Below are 9,929 nucleotides of genomic sequence, written 5' to 3'. Positions count from 1 at the left end.
CTCTTTCTAAAATCAATGCAAAGTCCACAATCTCAAATTCAACTTCTTTAACAATTACACCTTTAGTTTTCTACGTGTGTTAAGGCAGGGATTTGGAGAGCAATTCATTCTTTAATCAATCCTGTTCAATCCTACCTCCACTCTCATATTGAGGGTCCTTCAAAAAATTCTGGAAGATTTTTTTAAGATTCTGTATAAATAAGACCTGTTCCTGGTCTTCCCCCATTTCCCACAAAGGTTTCAGGTCTCTGGTCTGCTAAATAAGTCACCACTTGTACATTTCTTTCCAGCTTCCAACATTTCGTTGGAATCTTCATCTCCATTATTCTCTCTGTCCTTAGAGATGTCTTTTTTTATTCTTTTTCTATCATTTTTGTCCCAAGCAGTAATAGTGGTAAGCACATATGTTTAATCTTCCAAGTTCAACTGGAATCCTCTTATTTATTTTATTAGATTAAAGTAAAACTGCTAGGTGAAGAGACATGCCATTTAGAAAGCATAAACTAATCTGTACTCCTTCTATTAAGGATAGACAATGGGATTTTATTTTTGCCAACTTGATAAATGATCATATGAAATCGTAAGTTATTTTGCAAAATGTGATTAAATACTTTTTCATATATTGAGATTATTTTTCATACTTTTATTGGAATAGCCATTCTTTTTTCTTCTTTAGTAAAATACCTATATATTTTCTTTGCACATTTTCTACTGGCCATCTTGCTGTCTTCTGTACTCCCTACACTTCAATTAAAAAAAACAAAACACTATGTTTGCTATTTTTGTCCAATTATTCTTTCAGGTATATTTCACCATTTAAAATTTATAATATTAATTTGAAGTTGACATATTTCAGAAATTTCATATCTCTGAAATTTCATTCAAGTATTTTTACTTCCCAAAGTAAAGATTTATAGTTTTTCATATAGACCAACACCGTCCTTACTTTGGGTTGTTGAGATTTATACAGATATATATTTGCATATATATGTGACTTTTGATTAAAAATCTGTATGCAATTACTATCATCTTTAAAATTAAAAAAAAAAAAAAATTCGCCCTAACTGCTGCGACTCAGTGGACAGAGCATCAGCCTGCAGACTGAAGGGTCCTGGATTTGATTCCAGTCCAGGGCATATGCCTTGGTTGTGGCCTCGATCCCCAGTTAGGGGTGTACAGGAGGGAGCGGATCAATGATTCTCTCTCATCACTGATGTTTCTATTTCTCTCTCCCCCTCCCCTTCTCTCTGAAATCAATAAAAATATATTTAAAAATTTTTTTCTACTGTATCTGAATATATTGAGAATTACATGGACTATTCTAGTCAAGGATAGCAAATCCTTTTAATATTTCTTAGCTGTACCCTTTTTCATTCCCCAAACACAGACCTAATCTGAGCTGTTAAATTGAGTTAGCCTCCATTCCTCCACTTAATTTCCTTTCAGTTCAAGCTAAACATTAATAGAACCACCTTCTTAAATTAGTTTAATTAAAACCTCCTTTCTTTAATACCTAAAATAGCTCCTAAGTGATTAATTAAAACACCGAATCTCAGATTCTGTGGGCTTTTATCAAAGGGCATTTGCTTAACTAACTTGTTCTAATATTTCCAATCGAGCAGCTCTCCTTGCCCCACCCCACTAATATCTTCCTCTTTCCAACCCAACTTCACCTAGTTCTACTCACTCACCTTACATTTCCTCTTTTCCTAATCACTAAACATGTATTCATCTCTGCACAGCTAAAATGAACTGGATTAGAAAGTTTAATTCTGTATTTTTTATTTTTGGAGTAACCTGAAATAACTTCCTTATTACTTCATCATGATACAACTCTCTAAATTTCTCTCTAGGACTTTAGAAACCTGGGAACTAGAAACTGTTTCTAAGACTTAGCTCATTGTCTTTTTTTTTTTTTTTTTTTAAGTGCATAAGAACATTCAGAGGTTTGTAGTGTGGTGGTAGATCTATTGGTTTCTCAAAGCAGATAATAACCAAGAGTTTAGATGACAGTTTGTACTCTTACCTCTATTGCTCGAATTACTTTAGAAAGTTCTTTAATAAGATGTCCAGGTCTAACATTGTCTGGAATTTCAAAGGCATGTTCGGATACAAGCTGTATTTGGATTAACAAAGACAAAACAACCAAAGTTACTTATACTTTAATATGTAAAAAACTTATTAAGCCAATTTTGGGGTTCTCCAGATTTTATAGACACAGCTAAATACTAATAAGCCAGGACTCAGAGTTCATGTGGTTGGTGTGATACCTCCTAAGGTATCTTTATTAAAAGATCTTCTAAGGAGATCTTTATTAACTTATAAAATCCCCTTAGATTGAGATAAAGATGGACTGGTCTCATAGTAAATTTTGCTTTATATTGAGTAGTAACCTTGTACTCTAGACCTCAAAAGACTACTATAATTAGTAAAGTAACTAATTAAAACTAACAATTAATTCATAATACATAAGGATTTATAAGGGGCAACACAGGCACTGAAATAATCTTAGTCCACTGGCACAAGAAACGTGCAATGGAAGCGTAAGGGAAGGACATACCAACTCCAAAAGGAGATCTGGGACCACCTCTTAGAGAAGGAATTCAAATGCCAACAACTAGACCACATTTGAAAATGGAAAGCTCCGGCTTGAACTCTGCCTTCCTTTCTTTCATTTTTTCCTAAGTCTAGCAGAGAGATAAGAGCATCAGCTTTGCAATTGCAGGGACCTAGATTTAAATCCTAGCTCTGCCGGGTCTCTTGGGCAAGTTACTTAAATTCCTTGAACCTCAGCTTCCCCACATGTAAATGGGGATTATAACAGCACCCAGACTTCATATAGTTGCTTTGAAGATTAAATTAGTTTATGGCTATGAGAACTAAGCACAGTGGTTGGCACACTATGAGAGCTCAGTTACTTATTATTAGTCTACATTTACATTTTCATTTCTTAGTCAGTACCCTAAGTATACTTGAATTACTTTCCAGCTTTAAGAAATTCTGAGGTACTTAATTCTCACAGAAACATAAACCATTTGTATTGCTGTACGTAAAATGAAGGTTGTACTGTCTATAAAACATGGTTTCTAGTCCTTCTACTGTGGCTACTCCTGCCACACAGCTTGAGGACTCCATTTTCCTGAACTTACCATATAAAAAATAACAATTATTTCACCAAAGAAAACGACTTACTTCTTTTTTCATCCACAATTTTAAAGCAGTATGCAGTGCTTTCACGCCCTGTACTAGGTAAGTCTGAGGCTGGAAACCATCTTCTTTCAGTTCTGTGGGGATGGAAGAGGCAGGGAAAGGAGTTAAGTGTTTCAAAGATAAATGAATCAACTTTACATTTTGAGTAACCACCAAATATCAAACTGCATAACTTCCAAATTAACAGAAAGGGATAAGGTTAATAAACAACTGATTGAAAAAGCAAAAAAACAAAAACAAAAACAGAATTACATTAAGTGTCATTGTACTAAATGCTCAAGTTAAAAGAAAGCTCACAAACATAACACTGAGTAAAAAACAGGTCACAAAAAATGTCAGTATTAAGCTACTCATAGATGTCTAGAAATTAAACTATTTTAGTTTATGACATAGGTGATAAAGCAGAAAAAAAGAATTATCACAAAGGTCAGGATAATAGGTTCTCTCTTGAAGGGAAGGAGAGGGTGCAACGAGAAAAATAAGGAGCATGACTAGGGTACTGGCAAGGCTGTTTCTGCTCACCCTGAGCGACAGGCTTATAATTCTTTAAACTGTATGAGAGTGTATGCGTAGGCAATGTGTGATCCATACACCTCACTATGGGCATGAAATAATTCACTATCGCAAATACACACCCACACCCACAAACCCAGACTCTTCTGGGTTTTTAAACCAAATTGATTATCTAAAATTCATATAAAATACATTAGATGTGGTCTACAACTCAGGCAAGTTGAAGCAAAAGTGAAAGATTTCTACTTCTGCCCTGTGGCTAATTTACTTACATAAACCTCAAACTGGTCACTGTTTTATTATTACTGACACTAAATTTAGTTAAGAGTTTCCCAATCCTCCCACATTTAACCTATCATATAAGCCTATAACAATCTAAGAGCTGGAAATAACAGGCTGCAATGGAAAGTTACAAGGTCAGCGATGAAAGGACAATATAAGATGGGGTAACAAGACCACCATTCCTGATTCCAGGACGAGTGCGTAGATGTGGCACTGATATAATGGTCCTTTGGCTCTATCCTCAGTGGGATTGAAGATACATTAGTAATGCCAGGTATCCTGTACTGACCTGGCAGATGAAATCAAAACACTTTAAAACCTGACCTGCAAATATCCTTTTATAGTAATCTTTTTTTTTTTTACTTTAATGTACAGGATTATGTTTTCTAATCAGATCTCAATAGTTCTTAACTCTCAATGGACTAAAATAAAGGCTAACCCATTCTCAGACTAAACAATCTGCTGCTTATGACTTCGAGAACAGCAAGATTTTGTCTTTCAGATAAATTCTTAATTTGATTGGTAAACCCCTCTTAGACATTAGGGGAAAAGCATCATCTAAGGGCGTGTGTGTGTGCATGTGCATGTGTGTGCTGTTGAGAAAAGAAACAATGATCAAAGTACTCTGAAATTTCCTGAGTTTTGAATTGCCAATCTCTAATCTGGAGGATTCAGTTATTGGGTTTTATTTCCAGAAAACAAGAACATCTGTAAGTGTTTATGTATATATATCTAGGGTTCTACTTGGATAGGAGACTATGAACTTTAATGTCTAGAATTTTACTAGAAACTATAGATGGCAACTGTATGGTCCATTGTGACATTCCTGCAGCCACCAAAAACACCTGAAAACACTGGACAAGGCGGAGACTCAGATAAGGAGTTGTTTGTGGAGCAGAGACTGATCTGGTGCAGAGAGCACCTGTTCTTCCTCAACCGTGGGTTCCTACCTCCATCACAGACATTTGCACCACTGATATCTCCCTGTATGCTGTGCTGCAGGTGTGGGATGGGGTTATTATTCTTTCCTCCTAAAGACAGTGAGACCTTTCATTGAGCAAAGAAACCATAAATAAGATTTATCATTTGTCTAGCTGGTGCGTTCAGTGGTTGAGCATTGACCTATGAACCATGAGGTCATGGTTTGATTCTCAGTCAGGGCACATACCCAGGTTGCAGGCTCAATCCCCAGTGTGGGGAGTGCAGGAGGCAGCCGGTCAATGATTCTCTCTTATCATTAATGTTTCTATCTCCCTCACCCTTCCTCTCTGCAATCAATAACTTTTTATTTATTTTATCATTTAATTCTGTGCATGCTATCCTGGGAAGCAAGTTCTGGTTGTTTCTTTTCATTTCACCTTTTATTCTCATGTAACTTTTACATGGAAAAAGAAATATGTGTAGAATAGACTTTACTCTTTAATCTGCTTATATCTGTTTCTTCTGGAAGTTAATTATAATAGTAGCACTATTTGCAAATGGACTGGACAAGTTAGACAACACAGAAACAGACAAACTGCATTCTCAAGGGCACAACTGAATGAAAAGCAAAAAAAAAAGGATAAAAGGAAATGTGATATGCAATTTCCAATTTGAATGCTTAAAGATTTTTAAACCAAAAGATCAAACACCAAATCTGAAATTCCACATAAAAAAGGTAGCTTTCAAGTTTAAAGGGATAACTAACAACCTCTCCTTTCCCCCAACAAAACCCCAAACATTTTTCTTCCACTAGACTCAGCCTGACATCCAGTTGGTTTGTATTAACAGGTGCCTTATACTGGCCAGCATAGTGGGCATAAAATGGTAATGGCAAAGGCACTACCTCATTCTCTCAAGACATGAAAATTATGCCCTGGAGTTTTAAAAGCAAATATTTGGGAACACATCTATATATATATATGTAGTGTGTGTGTGTGTGTGTATGCGCCTAGGCGACGGTTCAACCGATACCTATGATGCACAATGACCACCAGGGGAAAGACACTCAACACACAGGCATGGAAACATGGAACAGACTGAGGATTCTCAGAGGAAAGGAGGGAAGGGGGATGGCAGGAAGAGATTAACCAAAGATCTTATATGCATACTAGAGGTCCGGTGCACGTATTCATGCACTGGTGGGGTCCCTCAGCCTGGCCTGCAGGGATGCGGCCAAAACCAGCAGTCTGACATCCCCCGAGGGGTCCCGGATTGTGAGAGGGGGCAGGCAAGGTCAAGGGGCCCCACCAGTGCATGAATCCATGCACGGGGCCTCTAGTATTACGTAACAGTCTTGGCTTAAACTGCATTCTTGCAGGCAAGACACTTTTACATGTCTGACAGTGTGTACAGGCCACTAGAGTCCCAGGTGAAATGAATATTCTCAACATTACCTGTTCTGATGCAGCTCTTCATATATCTATCTGCTTTTTAAGGTTGCAGCGGTTGCCAAATGGTGTTCTGTGGACCACTAGTGGTCCATGAGGTCCGAAAGGTTGGCGACCGCTGGACTAGAGACTCTACTTTGTTAAAAAGGTTCTTGGTCAAGGGAAATCATGCATTTTAAAAAATAACTTAGCAAAAGCAACACTATACTAAAAAACGGTCGCTGTCACTGGCTTTTAGTGAATTTACAAACAGCATGTATTATATCACACCGCAAGATGGACAGATTATTAATTACCTTTCAGGGTTTCCAGCAAGTTTTTGGCTACAAACCAACATATGGCTTCAAAGAAAGGGAATTTGAAGAGATCTGGTGTTTTTAGCCTTTTTTCCATCTCATAACACCTGAATAAACACAATTTAAGAAATTTAATATTTATATTAGCATTTCAAAGTTAAATGAAGGCAACCAACTTAAGGAAAATAAAATAAGCAGGTTCTGACATTACATAATACAACAAGTACTGTATATTACATAATACAACATTTGGGTAAGCCTAAATTATGGCCTTATCCAGGTCGGACCTTAACAAATTTGACAGTATACTGAAGAATTACATTGTCTTCAAAAGATCAGACCTTGGGATTCTGATCCTAATCTTAACAGAAGGAATTTCACAAGGGTTCTGCTATAATAAATAAGACAGTATGTTTATAAGTCAACTCCATGTATTGAACAACCCACTCAGGTTTTCTTTAGTTTCTACCAAGCACTCAAGCTCAAGACCACACTTAGTGCTGGTCAAGGGGAAGAGATAGGAACCACAGCTTGCCACAGTGTTCGTCTTCTGTGGGAGTCCTTGCAGCCATCCATACAGCCAGGAGCGACCTTTCCTCTGGGGACAGCTCAGGTATACAGAAACAAGATTCACAGCTGGTAGTGTGGGAGCTGTCCTGACTTAAAGCTTTATGCCTGGTAAGGGCCAGTACTTCATGTAATAACTCCACACACACATAACATCGAGGGTCCCCACGGGCAAGTCAAGCTACAAGATCACCACACTTAGGAAAGCCCAAACACATGGTTCCTACTAGGTTCTCCCAGTCCTGATGTGGTTTATCAATCAGGAGTCATTTCACTGTAAGCAGTGCTGCCTAGTAACATTCTCCTCTCATCAGGCTACCAGGGGCACAGAGTTAGCTAAAGGTCAACTTTTCACTCAGAAAGGGAAACAGGAAAGAGCTGTTAATCCTTTCCCCATGTAACATTACAGGTGTTCTGACAGCCATCTGAACCTAGGGTTGCTTTTCCCAGCACCATACTTACACCTGAGATTGACTGAATTTAGTTCATCTCCCTCATTGTAAAAACAGCCAAGAACCTGTACGTTTTTATACAATTTTGAAAGTTGGGGAGATATTTAGTCTCAAATTGAATAAATATTTTTTTAATTTTAGATTTAAAATGCATCAAGCTATCCTCCTGACAAAATTTTTTAAGACAATACTTTCGTTAAAAGTTCCTATTCTTGCCCTAGCCGATTTGGCTCAGCAGACAGAGTGTCGGATTGCTGACTGAAGGGTCCCAGGTTCGATTCCGATTAAAGCAGCGGTTCTCAACCTGTGGGTCGCGACCCCTGTGGGGGTCGAACGACCCTTTCACAGGGGTCGCCTAAGACCATCAGAAAACACATATATAATTACATATTGTTTTTGTGATTAATCACTATGCTTTAATTATGTTCAATTTGTAACAATGAAATTGGGGGTCACCACAACATGAGGAACTGTATTAAAAGGTCGCGGCATTAGGAAGGTTGAGAACCACTGGATTAAAGGCACTTGCCCGGATTGCAGGCTCGATCAATGATTCTCTCTCATCATTGATCGTTTTTATCTCTCTCCCTCTCCATTCCTCTCCGAAATCAATAAAAATATATATTTTTAAAAAGTTCCTGTTCTTAATAATTTCTCAGGGCCTATCTCCATGAGATCTCAATTACGGTAAAATATGTTGTTGAATTTAGTTTTTGAAACATCCTGTTTAAAAGAAAGGACAAAAGATCCTTTAAATACTTATGACACAAACCTGAGCTGCATGCCAATGTTAAGGTTGTGCAGAAAGTTCCCCCCAAAAGCCATACAATCCTGAGAAGTGAGCACAGCATGAATCCACCCTGAAATGGTTAAAAGTATATTAATCAGTGACTTTTCAATATTTAAAGCAAACAAATGTGATATCTACCTGTGAGATAAGAAACTCAAAAAATGTCAACATCAATTTACTTCATACTCCAGTGCTAGAAAAGTTAATGTCTATAAAAGCTATAGATTCATTCATTCACTCTAATGTTTAGTGGAGGCTTATTATATACCAGCTGTGTGCTGAGTTTGAGTAAATAAATGCATTGACATAATTAGATAAAAAATTATGGTACAACATAGGTAAAGGCTTTTGTGGTTGTTGTTTTAATTTAAAGGAAAAAAAATCCAACTTAATATTAAAGATTTTACTGTGCGACAAGTCAAATCTGGTTAGAAGGACACAAGCATAATTCCATTAAGTGACCACTGAGACTGGCTGATCATTTCACTTCCCTAGTATCTGAAATGCGCACTGGGGGACTAAGCAGAGGAGGATCAGTGGAACTCAACCAGATACCTGCTAAGAAGGAAAAGGTAGATTACCCACATTTCATTATGGAGGGTTTTGGTCCCATAAATATAAATGTTGGCAATCCAAATAAGAATTTTCCTACAAAAATATTTTCAAAGAGGAAAACATTTCTGAGAGATGACACCTAGCTTTTGAAAGAAATGTCCATAGACTAAACATGGACTTCATGTAAGTATAAATAAATATATACATTTGCATGTAAAAATTGTTAAAATAAGTCTCATTTTTTTTTTACATTTTTCATCTTTTAATCACTCAGTGTGCTGTGACACAGTATCAAAAAACTCCTCAAAGATTCACTTTCAAGTAGTGCCCTTTTGTGTACTCAAAGGCACAAAGCCTTGAGCTTGACCCTGAAATCACAAATTAGAAGTCTGTCAGCTACAAATCCTATAGATCAGTGGTTTTCATAAAGGCCATACTCCCTGTAGAGGGCATTTGGAAAAGTTTGGGGGCTTCTTTTGATTGTCACAATGATCAGGAGCCACTACTGTCAAGTTTTGAGTGGGAGCCAGGGGTGCAAAATTCAGGACAGTTCCACACAGTAAGAAATTGCCCTGCACTACTCAGGACAGAAATTTCTGCTGGGCATTCATTTAGTACAAAATCTGCCATGAATTATCTGAGCCTAGAAACTTCAACTCCATTATCCTATCTAATAAAAGAGAAACATGGTAATTGGTGTAGACCGCTACCCTTCCCATTCGCTAATCAGGGTGATATGCAAATTAACTGCCAGCCAAGATGTCGGCCGGCAGCCAGGCAGCTTGAAACTAACATGAGGCTTGCTTGCTTCAGTGACAGAGGAAACCAACATTCCCCGCCTGCCTTGCCGGCCTCTGAGCCTGCAGTTTGAAACATTGTAACAAATACAGACGCT

General features: G+C 37.5%; 1 protein-coding gene across 1 annotated transcript in view; it reads right to left on the bottom strand.

The window, feature by feature from the left end:
* KDM7A (lysine (K)-specific demethylase 7A) overlaps positions 1-9,929 on the bottom strand; it is a gene marked incomplete at its 5' end in the record, with an annotated part of 64,182 nt that overhangs the window by 31,133 nt on the left and 23,120 nt on the right. The window contains 4 exons of the mRNA XM_006777102.2: positions 2,027-2,116; positions 3,193-3,284; positions 6,671-6,777; positions 8,462-8,549. Of these exons, the coding sequence (XP_006777165.2) occupies positions 2,027-2,116; positions 3,193-3,284; positions 6,671-6,777; positions 8,462-8,549 (377 nt within the window). The remainder of the gene's footprint in view (positions 1-2,026; positions 2,117-3,192; positions 3,285-6,670; positions 6,778-8,461; positions 8,550-9,929) is intronic.

The sequence above is a fragment of the Myotis davidii genome, unplaced genomic scaffold (genome assembly GCF_000327345.1).
Source record: "Myotis davidii unplaced genomic scaffold, ASM32734v1 scaffold329, whole genome shotgun sequence".
Classification (NCBI taxonomy): domain Eukaryota; kingdom Metazoa; phylum Chordata; class Mammalia; order Chiroptera; family Vespertilionidae; genus Myotis; species Myotis davidii.
The sequence above is the reverse complement of the archived record's forward strand: the minus strand, read 5'-3'. Positions and strand labels throughout refer to the sequence as shown.